This window comes from Crocodylus porosus, unplaced genomic scaffold (genome assembly GCF_001723895.1).
Source record: "Crocodylus porosus isolate Cpor-Errol unplaced genomic scaffold, CroPor_comp1, whole genome shotgun sequence".
Taxonomy (NCBI): domain Eukaryota; kingdom Metazoa; phylum Chordata; order Crocodylia; family Crocodylidae; genus Crocodylus; species Crocodylus porosus.
The window spans coordinates 17,669,529-17,688,232 of record NW_017728907.1 but is presented as its reverse complement, the minus strand read 5'-3'; the positions used below and the strand labels follow the sequence as shown (position 1 = coordinate 17,688,232).

At 42.0% G+C, this 18,704-nt stretch overlaps 1 protein-coding gene across 1 annotated transcript in view; it reads left to right on the top strand.

Moving 5' to 3' along the window:
• RFWD2 (ring finger and WD repeat domain 2) overlaps positions 1-18,704 on the top strand; it is a gene marked incomplete at its 5' end in the record, with an annotated part of 205,772 nt that overhangs the window by 10,642 nt on the left and 176,426 nt on the right. Inside the window, 5 exons of the mRNA XM_019530579.1 lie at positions 3,347-3,406; positions 5,032-5,129; positions 9,065-9,129; positions 12,153-12,272; positions 15,746-15,814. Of these exons, the coding sequence (XP_019386124.1) occupies positions 3,347-3,406; positions 5,032-5,129; positions 9,065-9,129; positions 12,153-12,272; positions 15,746-15,814 (412 nt within the window). The remainder of the gene's footprint in view (positions 1-3,346; positions 3,407-5,031; positions 5,130-9,064; positions 9,130-12,152; positions 12,273-15,745; positions 15,815-18,704) is intronic.

Below are 18,704 nucleotides of genomic sequence, written 5' to 3'. Positions count from 1 at the left end.
GCGCTGGGGAGCACCGCCATGATTCCTAAGCCATTCCAAGAATTGGACAGAGGGTGGGGGAGCTGCTGGCCTCAGTTTTCCTCACCCTGCTTCCTGCAAAAGGCAGAATAGCAGCAGCATGGGGCGTTAAGTGACAGCATTCTGTCTCAGCCCCGCCACCCCGTCATTCTTGATGGGCAGTTGGCTAGTGTCACCTGATAAAGGTCATGTTCATGTGTGCAGCTGCAGCATGCATGCAGCCAGGAATGCAGCCTGGCAGCTTGGAGAGTGGCATCTGGCTAGTAGGTCTGGTGGGGAGGAGGGGTTTGGGGAGAGGGTGCAGATTGAAGCCCCAATGGTAAGAGAGGGAGTGGGGCAGGTGCAGGGGCAGGTCCTTCTGAGCTGGGGCGGGGTGGGCTGTGGGACACGGCTCATCTGGGGGCAGGGAGGGAGGCAGCTCACCACCACTGTGTGCACCCCTAGGGGAAGCTTGGGGACATGTGGCCCCTGGATTTGTGCGTGGGGTGAGGGTAGGCTGCCTGCTGTGGGCTTGGGGGCAGAAGCTGCGCTGGCCTGTTCCCAGCAGGTGTGGGGTGGGTGACGGTGGCACTGGGAGAGGAGTTACGGGGGACTATGGCCACCCCAAAATTCTCTGTAGTTCCCTTCCCAGAGCTGCTGCTGCCTGCTGGGCGCACAGCCCAGCCCAGGCCCCTTCTAGGAAGAGGCCAGCACAGCTCCTGGCCCTGAGACCACAGTGGGCAGCCTGCCCTCGCCCCATGCATGAGTCTGAGGGGGCACATGCCCTCCCTGGAGTGCATGCAGTGGTGCTGAGCTGCCCATTCCCCATACTTCCTGGATGAACCGCCCGCAGCACCCCACTCCACCCCATCTGGGCAGTGCCTGGCCCTGTCCCAGCCCCATTCCTCTCACTGTGGGGGCCTCAATCTGTCCCCCACCACATCCCTACCTCCACAGACTTACCCACCAGATGCTGTTCTCCAAGCTGCCAGGCTGCATATTGGCTATTGGATTGGTATTGGCTGATTTTTATGGCTAGTTAATAATTGACCAACAGTATCAGCCAAAAAAATCTGTATTGGTACACTCATAGCAGGTGCTCCTTTCACTCTCAACTTCTTTGGTTTGACTTTTTTCACTGCTTTCAAACAAGTTGTGGTCTCCCGTATCTTCAAAGGCCAAGACTTTCCATGTCTTGCCATCCACTTGTTTACATAGGCATGGAATTGGACCTTCCTGGGTCATCAAGTCCTCTTGATCTTACTACCTTTAATGTTCAAGTTCCTGATGAGTACCATTTTTAGTACACTTTTTTAGTTTCTCACCTTCAACTGTTTGTTTGCTTGATACTTTGCAGTCTGTTTCTATGCTTGGGATGATACTGTTGTCACAGGCCTGCTGGGCACTGTGAGTGTATCAATTCTATCACAGGCCAACTGGGCTGTTAGGTTCAGTTTTGGATGGAGGAGGCAAAGTTAAGAGTGAAGTAAAGGCAAAGTTATTATAGCTTACACACACACAACAGTTAACAGAAAGATAAATGCGGTAAGCAGATAATGCAGTATTAAAGAGCTAATAGTAAATAATAACAGATAGATAGATCAATTCTGTTGCAGGCCAACAGGGCACTGTGAGGGTATTAGCCACTGGGGTGTTCGAAACAGCAGATAGACAGACATCGGTTGGCAACTTACTGATAGTCCCTCAATGCCTAGGTACACATCAAGTAATTCCAGCGAAGTCAGTCGTCCCCAATCGACGCTGTCAGAGGGATTACCGGGGAAGGTCCCTTGATCAGGATCCGATCCTCACTCACACCGGGAGTCCGGGGTCCAGGCATGGAACAGAAATGACCATTTTGTTCCCTCCTTCCTGCTGGTCACCTGATGCACGTACTTTTTATATCTAGTCTTATGCTAATCTGTTGTCTTGAGAGCCACTCACGATCTTGCCCTATAGCTGTTACCCTATGGGATTGAAAGGTGTTAAAAATTATCATAAAAGGTTACTACCTAGTCTCGGGTGTATCCAATAAGCAAATTACTATGCAGCACCTTTAGGTTTGAAATTGACATTGCTCCGCCTAAACCCCAACCCCTTTTAGGTTTTCTTTTGAATATGCTTTCTTGGGATGTGCTTTCTTGCAATGTGTTAGGTGTACTAGGCAGTTGGATCCAGTTTTTTATCATTAAAGCTGAGCCCAGAGCAGAAACGGTTAGGTCAGTTAATTTCACAGCTACAGCTTTGCCTGTGGGGCCCAGTCAGTTCCACGAACAGTTAATTTTATCATTTTGGTTAAACTTATGACAGACGAGTTACATTTGCAGTTTACAGACTTACAAGCTTTGTATTAACTAATCTGACCTGTTTAGGCAAAATACCAAATGCCTCTAAGAAACACATATTTATCGCTTATTAATCCCTCTGGTCTGGCTGTCACAGACTGTGCACTCGCTGAGTTCACTGAACTTTCTGACAACATCTCCATTCTGCTTTCCACTGCTCTGAACCCCAAGAACTTTCTTTAATTTCTCTTCCTCTTGGGTTTTTGCATCACCTCATGCTTGACTAGTGCTGATTACCTTACCTCTTGTACTGTTTCTTCATTCAAGTTAATAATGACTTCAGTCAGTTTCTGCTGTCTCCTAGTTTCCTACAAGATTCCATTCTTCTTCGTTCTCCTTACACATCTTATTTGTTCTTGTTCTCATGGGGTTGTTACCTCCTCTGTTCTGATGACTTCCAATCTTATTTCTATTACCTCTTCCTAGTCTCACAGCTACGGTTGTTTCTGACACCTTCTGGATGTCTTGGATTTTGGAGAAACAGGTTTTTCTCCACTGTAATAAATAGCTGCTTTATTCTTGTTTTCCCTACCCATAATCTTGGAGTCAGCTATACATACCTTGTTAAATATCTGCCATATGTAAAGAAGCAGGGTTTTTTTTTCTTTGAGACTTAATGCTGATTGTTCTTTAAGTTTGAGACTTAATGCTGGTTCTTTTTTAATTTAAAACAGCTTTTGATAAAAATTACATAATTTGGATTTTGACACAACTGTTGAAACATCTGATATTTCTTTGTTTTCTAATTGTAGCAAATTGTAAGAGATTTTGCAGTATCTTTTCAGACTTCTTTGAACTGCTGATTGTCCTTTTGATCTTAAAATGCCTAGGTGCTATTTGGTATCTATCTTTTCCCTTTTTATTTTTACAGATGGGAAATATTTCTTCTCAGTGATAGGATGTTTGTTTTGAACTTTGCAATGATTAGTTTTTTCCTCCTTTGTTTTTCTTATACTGAAAACATATCTTTAACTTTTACTTTTCTTTTCTTTTTTAATTTTTAGCCCTATCTGTTTTGATATGATTGAAGAAGCATACATGACGAAATGTGGACACAGCTTCTGGTAAGATTTTGTTAAGCAAAATATCCATCAGGCATCCTTTTAAAGATATTCATTATAGTATGATAAGAAATTGATTTGCATTATCACTTGGAACTGAGTTTTTTTCATTTTTCACTTTTTTGTTTTCCTCCCCTACTATTTTAATTATGACTGAAGGAATGGATTAAAACTAAAATGAGTGACATTTAGTAGTTGGAGAGTTAAACTACTTGAAAAATACCCATTTTCCCCCATATCAGTTACTGTAGAAAGGAATACAGGACTTGCTTAGTACTTGTGACTTGCAGTACTTAAATGTAAAATGTTGTCAGCTAGCTTCTTATTTAAGCTACATTTCTGTTAAAATTCTCCTTGCTGAGGGAGGTTTTACCTATTGTTCAATTCCTTCTCTTTTGGGCTGTAAATACTTGGAGATTTTTGCAAATTGGTATTAGAAATTGCCATAATGAATCAGACCCAAGGTTCATCTGCTGTAGTTTCCCATCTATTCTAGACGTCACCAGCACAATTATTACAGAAAAAGGGTATTAAAAAACCCTGCAGTAGACAGATGTGGCAAAATCTGTTTCCCATATTAGTTCTTCTTTTGATCTATAATAGTGAGAGAGATTGGTGAAGCATAAGGTTTAATATCCCATGTGCATATGCTATGCATTTTGTAGGCAGCTTGAATAAAAAGAACTCTTGAGTTCCTCATATGTTATAACTACTCTTTTAGAAATGTTTAACAGACTTATTCAACAGACCGGGGGATTTTTGGAGTTATCTTTTTCCCTTGCATGTTATGTTTCTAGGCAAAGTAGCTGTTAATTTCTGTAACTGCATGTCCTGTGTAGTGTCGTCTTGCCCCATGTAGCTTGTTGGAAGTCTGTGATGCATCAGCAGTCCAAACTATCACCCTTCATTGTTCCAATAACTGATCTATGATGCAAGATGTCTGTCTGCCCAGTGATAGTGTCACTGAGACAGATGATTGCCCTAGACAGTAAGGTGCATTGTGTAATTAGTTTGTCCCTGGGGTTGCTAACGGTGGAACAGCACGCCCCTTATGAAATGATTTATTATTAATCTGCTGTGCCGGAAGGAGGTGGGAAAAGCTGAGGTCAAAAGTGCTTTGTGTCTGTACCATCAAAAATTATTATGGGTGCCAAATAATCTTCTAGTTTAAAGATAATGTCACTCACTAAGTACTTGCTTCATACTAAATTCAGATATTACTGTGTACTACATGCTGTCTGTCAACCGTGTGTGTGTGTGTGTGTGTGTGTGTGTATGTGCTTCTTTAACCCAGAAAACAGAAATGTGACTGAGACTATCCAAACTGATTATCCAAATGTTTTGAATAATTATACAACAAAATGCAGCTCATAACCTGTCTCAGGAAAGATTGGAACCAAGACTTTTGGTTCTATCCAAACCAGGGAAAGCAGTTTTTTAAGTTTTAGGGGTTTACTAGTTAATCATGACACTTTTTTTGTACCACTCCCTTTTCTTTGCACTGTATGTTCTGCTAGCTCCTTGCCTAGTGGTAATATTGTTTCCCTGCTATTATCTATGCAACACTTGAATTAGCCTTTTTCTCTTGTGGCCTCTAACTTGTTTTTCTTTCTTATTGCTTTGAACAGCTATAAATGTATTCATCAAAGCTTGGAGGACAACAACAGATGCCCCAAATGTAACTATGTTGTTGATAACATAGACCATCTTTACCCCAACTTTTTAGGTGAGTCTTAGGTTTGTTTGTATAAGAAATTTGCAGCGGTAAATACAAAATATGAAAACCTTGCTTATCTATGCTGGAAATGTTTTGGTTGACAAGAAAATCTGCTAGTTAGCTCTTTAACAGTTAGATGTTTTTCCATTATAATTAACCATGGCACTGTAAATTATTAAAGCATTGCTTCAGTGACTTAATGTGAGTGAGGATCTGGCCAATTACTGTTGGTACAGAAAATCAAAATGAAGGCAGTGTCTTACTGGGCAGTGAACTAAATCTTCATAGCCTACCCTTTGTCTTGTAGCCAAAAGCTAAAGCACAGTCATCAACACAAACTCAAGTTACATGTGATATTTTTTACTTGAGAGTTTAAACTTGAGTTTCCTACACAGTGAGAAACATGTTGCTTTTATGTCTTAACTTTCTCCATGTGTAGTGTCCTAACAGGAAAGATAGTGTTAAAAGTTCCTGCAGGCGGAAGGAAAATAGATCCAAGCTGGTCAATTGGAATATAAACTGTCAAGATATAACGCAAACTTAATTTTATATGTTGATGTATTACTAGCTTCAGTAAGCAAATGAAAGGTCACAGTTTTAGAGAGTATTTCAAAAGGAAATACCTCAACTAGTCCCAAAAATATTAAGTAATTATGCTAAAAATACAGTTCCTAACCTACCTCTGTAAAGATTGGAACCAAGAATATTGGTGCTGTATACCCTTAACCACAAAATTTGAGAGCACTAATTCACTTGAGGAGAGAAAATGAAATAGATTTTCATAACGCTGCCTATTTCTGAAGCGTGTTTAGATTTGGATGGAAAATGTAATATGAGGCTCTGATTCTGCAAATTTATTCTGGGTGGATGGACTGCCATGTGCCTGAAAAGCTCTGCTGGGCTTTTGTAGAAAATATGTAAAAGTTGCAATAGCAGGGCCTCGGGGGAGTACTGAACATAAGGATGTGCAGAACTGTATTGTTCCGTTTTGATGGAACAGTGTTTTGTTTCAAATTTTTGTTTTTATTTGAAACCGCTGTTCTGTTTTGTTTCATAAAAGTGGTTTTGCTATTTTGATGCTGTTTTGACGTTTTGCCCATAGGCTATAATGGGGGAGCTCGAAACAGCCTATAACTTTGTCATTTCTGGCCTGATTTGGATGGAACTTGCAGGAATGGTAGCCCCTTCTGGGGGCATGAGGCCTGCCAAGTTTCAAGGAGATAGGTCAGAACAAGTAAGAGTAAGACATCCCTGCCAAGTTTCAAGGAGATAAGTACAGAGGTTTCAGGGAAAGTCCACCTCAGAGTCTTGAGAGTAAAAAAAAAAAAAACAACTCATGTCACATGTATATGTTAAGCCATAGTGGGGTCAAAACTGGAGGCTTGCTAGCCTCTGCTGAGGCCACAAAGCTTGCCAAGTTTCAAGGAGATGGGTTTAGGGGTTTTGGGGAAACTGCACCTCAAGCTGCTGACGAGCAAAACTCATGACGTAGGTGACACTGTGTGTGTGAAGGCACAGCAGGGTGAAAGCTGCAGGTATGCTAGCCCCTGCTGAGGCCATGAAACCTGCCGGCTGTCAAGGAGGTAGGTGCAGGGGCATCTGGGTTCTGAGGCCCTGCACATCTAGCTGCTGACAGGCAAAACTCATAACATGAGTGGGTGACTGTGTGTGTGTTAAGGTGTGGCCTCACTCAACTGTCACCAAGGCAGAAAGCAGGGCAGTTCAAACAATGCTGCCTTCTTTGCAGCTTTTCCATCCCTCCCTCAGAGCACTGGGATTAGAACAGATCTCAAGACAGGATGATGGTCACTGGCTACCTACACAGTCAATGAGAGCACTCCTTTCCCCCCCCTTCCCTCTCCCTTTTCTTTCTTTAGTTTCTGTTTCCCTGCAGGCAAGCCCAGCTTGAGCTTTGAAACTCGAAACTTTCAACTTGTTTCATTTCGAGGCTGTTTCGAAACTCTATTTCGTTACAGTTTTGCTGTTTCGAGCTTGAAATGAGTTGAAACAGCATTGAAATGAAACTGCCAGAGAAATTTCACGCAGCCGTACTGAACATCTCTCTATGGCCATCTTTCCCCCCCTTACTGCTTTGATTTATCATCCTGAATCATTGTGCCTGTCCAGTACTTATTTAGCTCTGTATATAAACATAGAATCATAGAAAATTAGGGTTGGAAGGGACTTCATCTAGTCTTATAGTTACTAGTTGGTAGGGTTGGAAGGGACCTGAGCAGATTGAGTCTGACCCCCTGCCATGGCAGGAAAGAGTACTGGGGTCAAATGACCCTGGCTAGGTGTTCATCTAACCTCCTCTTAAAGACCCCCAGGGTAGGAGCCAACACCACTTCTCTTGGAAGTTGGTTCCAGATCCTAGCCGCCCTGACAGTAAAGTAGCACCTCCTGATATCTAGCCTGAATCTACCCTCTGCCAGCTTGTGACCATTATTTCTAGTCACCTCTGGGAGTGCTTGGGGGAATAGGGGCTCCCCCAGTGCATGCTGGTCCCCTCTGACTAGTTTGTAAAAGGCCACTAGATCCCCCCTCAGCCTTCTCTTGTGGAGGCTGAACAGGTTCAGGTCCTGTAGCCTCTCCTCGTAGGGTCTGCTGTGCTGCTCCCTGATCATGCGAGTGGCCCTCCTCTGGACCCTCTCCATGCTGTCCACATCCCTCCTGAAGTGGGGCACACAGAACTGGACACAGTACTCCAGCTGTGGCCTGACCAGTGTAGCACAGAGGAGGAGGATCACCTCCTTGGACCTGCTTGAGATGCATCTATGGATGCATGACAAGGCATGGTTGGCCTTCCTGACCACACGTCCCCACACGGTCATCATTGGTGCCAAAATGAACATGGGCCAGCTCCAAGATTCTTTTCTGCCTCTGCACTGATGAGAAGGGAGTTCCCCAGCCTGTAGGGATGGTGCTGGTTCTCCCTTCTTGTCAGTGTTGAAAACCATCCTGTTCTCATCCCCCCACTCTGTAACCTGTCTAGGTCCGATTGCAGCCTATTCCTCCCTTCTAGCATGCCCACTTCTCTCCTTAAAGCGGGGCCACCTCCATGAAGATCATTCCAGCCAGGGCTTTGTCAATCTGGGTCTTAAAAACCTGCAAGGGTAGAGATTTCACCACTTCTCTATATAACCTGTTCCTCCTAGTGAGAGAGTTTTTCTTAATATCCAACCTAAACTTCCTTAGTTGCAACTTGAACATAATGTTTCTGAGATTCTTGAGATGAAAGAATGTGCCAGAAAGCACTCCTATATAGAATGCTTCTTTGTATGCATGAACTTCCTGTGTTGCAATACTAGTCAAAAATGTAGGTACAGCTCTTGGCCACTAAAGTGAGATGGATCTGTTCTGGTGTTTTATTAGAGCAACATTTATGCACCCAAACAATTGTAAAAGGCACCCATAAGAACTGGAGTGCAGGTGGGGAAAAGTTAGTCTAGAAGTGAGTAGTGAGAGGTTAAGTCAGTGTAAAACAAAAGTAATTTTTATAGACATATGGCCTGCTGACTCCAGTCAAGCCATAGTGAATTACTTACTATTTTATTTACTGTAGACTTCCCTAGAGTAGAGACTTCCCTTCCATCCCAGAGTTAGAAGACTTTGTCTAATTAAAGGATTGTACTAATTTAGAAAAATATGCTACATCAGCTTTGGGAATTGCACTAATAGCTAAGTCCTGATTCTTTACATTGGCTGATTCTTTACATTTTTTTGGGAGCTTGATAATGACATGTACCTCCCTGAAAGAAAGACAAAACACTTTTACATGTTTAAAGTAATGTGATAAAACATTTTTTCTCATTTTTCACTGATGTTAATTTTCTCTTTAGCACTAGTGGGTAAAGCACTTGAGGCAAGAAAAGGCATTTTTATTAACTTTAAATCAAAAGCCTACCCTCTGTTTCACATGCTGTTTTCATTCTGCTTTTTAGTAAATGAGCTGATCCTTAAACAGAAGCAGAGATATGAAGAAAAGCGGTTTAAATTGGACCATTCAGTGAGTAGCACCGTATGTTCCCACTCTTTACTTTGGTTTTTATTAAAGCAATTGAAGGTGATTTGTTCGATATCATAGCTTTAATCTAGGACACATTTTACTCTTGAGGTGTTGAATGAAGGCTGGGAACTTTAGTGGGGGGAAAAAAACTTACTTGTCTAGAATGCTTGCATTCAGTAATGGAAATTTGTAACTATGGTTAGACTGAGTTAATTAGTGGGGCCTACAAATTTGTTAAATCTTGGGGATGCTGGTTCTCTAGACAAACTGAAATAAGGATCACGTCAACCACAGCAGGAAAAAGGAATTGCTTGGAGCACTGAAATCCTGGCTCTTCTCCCAGGTGAAATTATCTGGTATCGTTCTAGATTTTATTCATGTTACAAAACCAGAGTGCAATTTACTATAATTGGTAACGTGGCTGAAGAAAGCCTCTGGATTGCAGTGGTAACACTTAAATAAAAGTTAGGTTAAAGCAACATTTCCCAACTTTTTTCACTCTGTGGCACACTTACACGGCCTCCCCCACCCCATGGCACGCTGGCTAAGCTGGGGGTGGGGTGTGGGGGTGGTGAGCAGCAGAATGCCACAGCCTGTGGGGGAGGGGAAGAAAATGGCTGAATGCTGCAGAGTGGGGAGGGGGAAGAAGTGGAGGGGATCAGGTGGCAAGCAGCTGAATGCTGCAGATTGGGGGAGGGAGGGGAGCAAGTGGCAGGAAACGGGTGGTGTGGCAATTGAATCACTGAACTAGAGCAATCCCCTCCAATTTGTCTGGCTGCCCACAGCAGCAGCAGGTATGGGGCATGGCTCCAGCCCAAAATGCCATGGCACGCCATTTGGGAAACTCTGGGTTAAAGTAGGACTGTCGAATTGGTGGCTACATGTAGTGCCAGCAGGGTTAACCTCCAGCTCCTAGCGTCCATTCTGGGCACTACTGTTCCCACTGTTTCTGCTGCTGCCACCACTGCTGGCTGAAGTCTCCAGGGTAGGCCAGGCACTATGGTCTGTGCTGAGACATCCTGTGTCAGGATGGGGGGACTCGGGGACACCCAGGTGGCATATGCAGTACGGCTGTGTGAGGCTTTGGATCCGGAGAAGCTTTGGATGGTTTGGGTCCGAAGCAGCATGTTGAGATTGAGCCTTGTTAGACTTCCCGAAGCGGTTTGGAGCTTCCAAAGCGCTTCGGAGCCGCCTCGGAGATCTGGCCATAAGGTATAATGAGGAAACGATAAAATATCTATAACTTTGTTTTTTGTCCGATTTGGATGAAATTTTCAGGGATGGTAGACTCTGCAGAGAGCATGAAGCCTGCCAAGTTTCAAGAACATTGGTACAGTGGTTTGGGGGGAACTGCCCCTCAAGCTGTGGACAAGCAAAACTCGTGCCATGGGTGACACTGTGTGTGTTAAGGTGCAGCAGGGTGAAAGCTGTAGGGATGGTGGCCCCAGTTTGTTTCTTTGGTTTAATTCTTATTGAAATCAGATACAGTCAAAGTGATATAATTTAAAATATATTTTAATCTCAAGATGCACAATTTTAAAACAGGTCAGTATTTATCTTGATACAGATTAAAAATGTGATCTTTGTTCTCATTTCCTAAATGAATTTTTTTTATCCATTTTGGAAAAAGAAATAGAGTTGTATATGGATTTTTCTTATGCAAGTATTTTAAAGTTGTTTTCTGAAGACTTTGAAATTAAATTTGGTTTATTTTGTCTTTTTCCGAATGCTAAAGAATATAGTCAGTTTATTTCTAAACTAAAATTAGTGTTTGGGGTGGTGGTTTTGGTGGGACTAAAATGTGAAGCATTATTTATCCCCCCTGCCCCAGATAGTTTAATGGTCATGAAAATAAACAAGCATTTCTGCGTTTCAAAGATCTACTTTTCAAATTAAAAAAACCAAATTTTGTCAGGCTGGTATTAACTATTTCTATAAAATACCTGACAATGTCCTAATATGGGGGCTTTGCAAATACTGAAACATTCACTTGTTGACCCCCAGATGCCACAAGCCAGATTTTCAGGAGCTCTTTTCACTTCTCCTGTTAAATTAAAATCTAATAATTTGAGAAAATTGAGACAGGAGAACTTGAACACGCCAATTTTAGAGATGGAGTTCTTGAAATGAAAATCTACCGTATTTTATTTTTCTCTTAACCTGATAAATTTACTATTAACACTATTATTGTTGGGTCTCATATGCCTAGAGCTATAACAAATAAGCCACAGCAAAAATCTCTACTGTGGAAAAAGAATGTGGCTTTCTTTTTTTTGTGACAACTTTCAGACCTTCCTACTTCTTCAAACGCTCACACACATTTTTGCTTCAAGCACGTGTTAAATCAAGATGGCTGGAGGGCTTGGATGACTTTTCTTGGTCCTGCATGGTTAAGAAATGGATGGTATCTTGAATTGATGTGAGAGTTGCCTTTAGTAACTACAGCACAAATTAGATATGACTGGGCATGTCTACACGAGGCGGTTTACTACACAGCAGATTAATGTGCAGTATAGTAAAGTGTCATCAACTAAGCATGTATGGCAGTTATGGGACAGTAGGCTAATACTGTATGCTGCTGGATAGTGCTGTCAGATACAAGTGGTATCTGGCAGTACAATAAATTGCTGCACTTAAATGTATGTGTGACCAATGATGTCAGAATTAGTTTATTCTGGCTCAGATTGAGTTGGAGTATATTCAGTTGCATTAGTTGCATGTGTAGATGTGTTCCCTGAGTAGCTGTGTAAATCTCTTTTTGCAGCAATGGCTACATGCTAGCATAGGACAGGCCCGCAAAAAGCCTCTGCAATAAAATAGGTTGTTGAAGGGTTGTATACAACATGGGATAAAGAGCTATAAACTTACAAGGATTTGGAATTTTTTTCTTCTAGAACCTCCTTCGTGTGCTTTACAAAATAGGAGATGTTTCAGTACCGCTTTTAAATATGTTATAGCAAACATAACTCTGGCTGACCTTTTTATTTACCATATTTTTTCCATTTCTTCTTTTTTGTTTTTAGAATGGCCACAGATGGCAGATATTTCAAGATTTATTGGGAACTGATCAAGACAATCTTGATTTAGCCAATGTTAACCTGATGTTAGAGCTGCTAGTGCAAAAGAAGAAGCAGCTTGAGGCAGTAAGATATTTTTTCCTGTCACAATTAATTTACTAATAAATTAATATGTTTATGATTTGGTCAAAGGCCTTTGACCAGGAATACTGGTATATCAGACTCTCCCCTCCTTCTGTAAAACTCTTATCACTTTTTTTGAATAATTTGCCATACTCCTGACTTATTACAACAAACTTTGTGAACTGTTGGAATGTGATGGTGTTAAGCGCAGGCATATGGTATCACTTGGCAGGGTCATATAGAAGGAAAAGCTAAGAGGAAGGACATCAGTGTGGAAAAGGATACAGAAAATGATTGACCAGAATAATGACTTTTTAGATTAAAGTTTCATTCCTAGATAATTACAAAGACTGTTGTAATTTAGTGTTTGACTTTGAGATACGTAAATTGAGGATCTCTATAGATAATAGGTATGGTGGACTTCCTTTAAAGAATTCCTGATGTATTCATACTTGCATATATTTTGGAAAAACACACAAATGTTGAGGCTTTCAGCTTTGGTTGCAGTTAAGTAGAACTTGAATGCTTGTCTGGGTGCATCTACAAGTGTGTTTTACTGTGTAATTGACTAACTGCCTCTGCAGTAAAAAGTCACAGTTTACATGTGTGCTGGTATTAGGGTGCAGAAAACTAATTAACTCCACCGTTGGATAGTATTGTCAGTACTATTTTATGGCAGAGTACTTCACTGTGTCTAGATGGTGACTGGGGGCATAAATTGTGCCTGGTCATTGCAGCCAACTGGGGCCTTCCTCTGCCCCAGCTCAAATTGCTGCTGTCCCAGGAACACATGTAGGCACTGTGCCCAGGAGCAGTTGACTCTGGTGCAAACTGCGCTGGAGTTTATGTTGTCTTAATTTTGTGTGTAGATGCACCTGTGAGACTCATGTGCAGCCTTCTGTGGCTAAAAGAAAATCTAACCGTCTTTCTCATTAAATCACTATAAAGGTACATGTAGTAGGAAGCAGTCTTTTATTGTGAATTCAGTGAAGTATAGTGTTGTTGTGTTTGGCATTTGAATTTCTCAGGAGCAGCCATTTTGCCAGAAATGATGTGCTGATGCAAATAGTGTGGGAGCATTCAGGCAGTCAAAGCTTTATTTCTTGAATCAGTTTAATGTAACCCAATTGATAAAATATGTAAGAGGGCTCTAGCATGAGATTGGAGTTAGGTGAAAGTTTCTGAAGAGGTGAAGGTGTTAGTGGTTGTAATAGGCTTCACAGTAGTGTCATTGATGAAGAACATGAAAGATCAGTTAAGTCACTTTTGCTTAACTTTCAGTTCCTGTCAGGAAAACAGAAATCACTTTTTTTTATTCTAATAACGTAACTATTTATAGTTAGCTTATGTTTATCTTTTTAATCTCATGTGGGGATTTACATTTGTATTTTTGTGTGTTTAGAAAACATTTATCCTGAGGGTATATGTTTAAAATTCTGGTGTTTGACTACATAGCTAATTTGTATTTCTCTCAACCTTTGGCATAACAAATATAAAACAAATCACATGCTGTTTATATCGTCTTCAGTATTAACACTATTCTCTTTGGAACACAGTTATCTAGTTGTATGAGTATTTGAATAGCACTTGTGTAGGAGAGTTACTAGGGGTGCACTGATAGAAATTTGTTGTACTGATACCTAAGGCAAATTTTTAAGGAGTCGTATCGGCTGATGCTGATCCAATTCCCAATATGTGGCCCAACAGCATTGGAGAGAGAGCAGTGTCTGCCTGGTAAGCCCGTTGTGGTGGGGGTGGGGCAGATCGAGATCCCCATGGTGAGGGAGGGAGTGGGGCTGGGGCAGGCGTAGGCAGTGCCCGGCCAGGGCTGGGCACGGGACAGAGCTGTGAGTGCCTTGTGGGGGGAGGAGGGAGCGGCTTTTGTCACTGCATGCAGCTGGGTGGGCATGGGGGGGCATGTACCCCGGGTCTATGCCTGGGTGGGCTGATGCAGCAGGCTGGGGCTGGGGTGGCACTGGGCTCTTCCCTGAGTAGGGAGGGTGCTGGGCTGGGCTGCACTCGGGGCAGGTGGTGGTAGTGCTGGGAACGGGGGCTATGGCAAATGTTGGGGTGGTTGCAGCCCCCCTTTCCCAGCATGACTGCTGCCCACCCCAAGCATAGCCTAGCCCAGCCCCCTGCTGGGAAGAGCCCAGTGCACCCTGGCCCCAGCTCATGGTGGGAGCCTGCCATTGCCTGCACACAGATCCGGGGGCATGTGCCCTCTCCCCTGCCCCCCCATGCCCTCCCGGGGTGCTTGCAGTGGCAGGAGCTGCCCCCCAGCTTCTGCATGAGCTGCTTGCGGTTCAGTCCTATGCTCTGCCCCAGCTGGGCAGTCCCTGCCCCACTCCCTCCCTCACCGTGGGGGACTCTAGCTGCCCCACAGCCCTTCCCCCACAACAGACTTACCAGTTGGACGCTGCTGGGTTGTGCTCCTGGCCACATGCGTGCTGTGCTGCAGCTGTGCACATGCATGGGGGCATTTGTCAAAGACCTTATTGGCTACATCAGCCAAAAAAAGCTGATTTGCCGATGGTGTCAGTTTTCCTTATATTGGTGCCAATTCGATATGGGACTGATGTATTGGTGCACCTCTAAGAGTTATCCATCAGATTTAGATTGTGTACTAACCTGTTACGCTTCAGTTACCACCTTTTCTATTAACTATCATAAAATGTTAAGACCATATACTGACTAGTCAAGAAAGTGGATAATTCTCTCACTTTCTCTGTATGCTATCCTTCTCAGAACTTTTTTCTTCTAACGAGCACCTGTGGTCTACTTGCCATTACCCTTTCTGCACTCAGGCTCCCAAAACCGTTGCTCTTCTGTAGACCAGGCTAGAATTAGGGTTATGCCAATACTAGGAATATATTTTTCTTTACCTTCTCCCATATCCTTTTTCCCAAGTTTCTGGCCATTGCAGGGGGAAAATAGTAAAAATATATTATTTTTACAAAATTCCTTTTCTGTTTCCAAAATGTTGGAGGTTTCTTTTGTCTATGTTTATTCTATAATGAAAGGATCTGTTTGTGCATCCATAGATGGAGATTCCTGCAGAATGTTCACTTGGAGAAAACATTTCTGTTTTTTTTTTTAACCAAATTATTCTGTTGAACATGTTAATTACAGAAGTGAATTGTAAAGATCTTTCAGTTGTGGAAGATGAGCCCTTGAGGAACCTGAATTCCAAAAGTGATTTCAGACCCAGCAATCGGAAAAGAATGAAAAGTATACTTGGTTGATTAGTTGGTTCCTTGTAATTCATTAAAAAAAAAAATCTTTATGTAAAATATTCTGATGTATAAAAATTGCCACATGCTAAACAGAATTTTTAAAATATGAGGAGCGAAAGAGAACTGCCTTGCTAATATGCTAGTCTTCCCTTGTCCCAAATAAAAGTGATTTGTTTTTAGGACTGTTCTGAATGTTTGTGCATAAAATGAATATTTTTTTTCTCTTTAATTTTTTTGCTGCAGGAGTCCCATGCTGCGCAGCTGCAGATCCTTATGGAATTTCTGAAGGTTGCCAGGAGAAATAAGAGAGAGGTAGCTTTATTTTGTTTTTGACTTTTACAGAGTTGAGGTTTCTCCCACAGCATTCTATTACTTCATTTTTTATCTGATGTGTCAGGCTGACATTATCTGCTCAAGGAGAAAAAAATCTTTGGTGCAGAGGAATATTTAGAACACATGGATTTCAAGGAGACTATCTGTTTAAGTATGACAGCTTCATTTTTTAACCTACCTTGCTTTTTTGTTTCAGTGATTTGTTAAATATATGTGGGGGGAGGGGAAAGAGTATCCATGTGGCAGCTTGCACCAAATTATTGAAGCAGCGTGAGAGGATGAGGAAATACTGGAAAAGGAGAAGGAACTAGGTAATTACTTTTCCTAAACTTTGGCTTCCTCTTGATCAGACATGTGATAGATGCTTTATGGCATAAGAAAGAGCAGTTCTCTTTCAAAATACCTATAATGTAGAATCTGATGTTTTACGTAACCAAAATAGTTTAGCTGTGAAACTTAATGTGAGAGTGTTGATTATATTTAGTTAAACCAGTGCAAAATCCGATGTAGGCCATTTTTATTTTGACTTGGTTTAATTCTCTTCTTAACGGATTTACACTAACCCAAATTGAGCACCATTTAAATTGATGTGTACATACAGATGCTTGTATGAATCAGTTTAATTGGTCCCAGTTTGTCTGCAAACAAGTTCAGAATGTTTTTGTTTCTGACACTTGTAAACATTAGGGTTATGTTAAATTCATATCTGTGATCTGGAAGAGATGTGAAACCAGGATGTTAATTCCATTAAGGCATGATACCAAGTTGGAACAAGTTACAAAGATCACTGAGAACAAAGAAATAATGTGAAGGTCCCAAGGATAAAAAAAAACAAACAAACAAACAAACATGGCCAGGAAATGAGTGAGATCAAAATGGGAAGCAATACAAGGAAGCTGATACATCAGGGAACAGATCTATAAACACAGACATTCAAAAGTTGGGGGAGAGAGACTTGGAATTCAGTAATGCCAAAAGGAAACGGGAGAAGAGGTGATGGACAGAACTGGCTCTTTCACAAACAATGAGCATAGCACGCTTGTTTCATATGACTAGCTCTTAAGTGAGAGAGAGGTGTTATGATTCAAACCATGGAAATTATTGTTATTTTTTTGTTATAGCAGTAGTGAAACCACATCTGGAAGATCGTATGGTGTACAACCTCATCCCAAAAAATATACAAAAGATGGAAGAAAGTACACAAACATATCGCAACTAAATGAAAAGGGATACTCTGGGCTTGTCTTCTAATGAAAGAATTAGAGGAAATTAGAGTCCTTTTCCATTTAACTATTAAGCAGGATGTAGGTCTAAAATTATTTGCAGAGTGTAAACATCAGCAATAGGAATGGTTCAGAGTGATTCGAGGAGAAATAGTGGGTGATCCAAAAACCTGCTGAGGTTGATGGCAGCCTTTCTGCTGACTTCAGTGATTTATTTATTTTTTTTGTTTGCATCAGTCTCTTAATGAAGAGTAATGGGATGGTATTGAGCAAAGAAAAATTTAGGCTCAGTATCAGGATTAATTTCTTAAGTATGAGACTGAGTAGACTAGGAATAGTCTTGCACTAGAAATGGTGAAAGCACTAGCACTTAGCCCAGTACACTTCCCAAACTAGTTTCGTAGAGAACGAGTGTGTATTGACTGGTAGATGGTCAGTCATGGAATGGGTCTTTTCTTTCTTTGATTTCTGTAACTTATGAAACATGTCACTTGGTGCTCTGAAACATTGAAATGAAGTTTGTAAGATAGGGAAGGGAAAATATTTTGGTCAGGATTCTACATGCTGGCTTCCTTTCTGATGGCAAAAATTTGAACTGGGCTGCTTTAGAATGACAGCATTATTCATTGGCACCGCTCTGAAGGTGCTGTTAGTTCCTAGATTCTCTTCCAGCTTCACTGTCTAGCAGTTACGGTTGTGAAGAAAACTTCAAAGGTTGAATCAAGCATAGGTCTTTGTGGCAGTGTTTAACTTGCACTCCAGCTCCTGACTCCTCCTGTCTTTGACAACAGAACCTGCTCACTGAATCTAGTACTTCCACCCAATAGAATAGTTAAGTTTTAGCTATAGCCCCAAAGCATGGCTTTCATCTAAACTAGTACTTGCTCACTTCTCATTTAAGGTATATGGGATGCAAACTACCATATTTTTCTCACATAAAATATTCTTGGTTTTCCTCCAAACCAGTTGGGGGGAAATTAGAGTGTGCATTATGTGAGGAGTATGGATCCCCAGAGGGACCGAGCAGCTCTGGGAGCCAGGACAAGGAGAACTTCCTTGCTGCCAAATCTCCAGATTGCTAGGGAGCCCTGCACGCTGCATCAGGCTGATATATGGGTCCTGTACTTGGCCTTAGATCTGACATGTCAGATTGAGCCCTGTACCGGGCTTCAGCTCCAGCATATGGGGTTGGACATGTGCTGAGTCAGTTCGTGAGCCCATACAAAGTTGGCAGCAGGCTGAGAAGTAGTCTTGGCTCTGTGCCTGCTGTTAGTTGCTTGCCCATGGTACCGTTCAGAAAATGGATGTGTTATATGTGAGAAAATATGGTACTTACATGTTCATAGGCCTCTGCTGCCCTGCTTAATTTTCTTTGATGTGCCCAAGGACAAACTGGTTCTTCCTTATTTCACTAGGGAAAGAATCACAAAACAGCTCAGTTTACTGCACCACAGAATCCTGTGATATGGCCCTAGAAATCCTAGCGCATGTGAATCACTACTGCAGCAGGGAGGGAGAAATAGTTCATTGTAGCTTTTCATGTGACTGTTCACACCTTGGATAAGTTTTATGCAGGTATTCAGAATTGGATACTGATCATCTGACTGCATAAAGCACTTTCCGCACAGAGCTGACCCGGTCTTGGC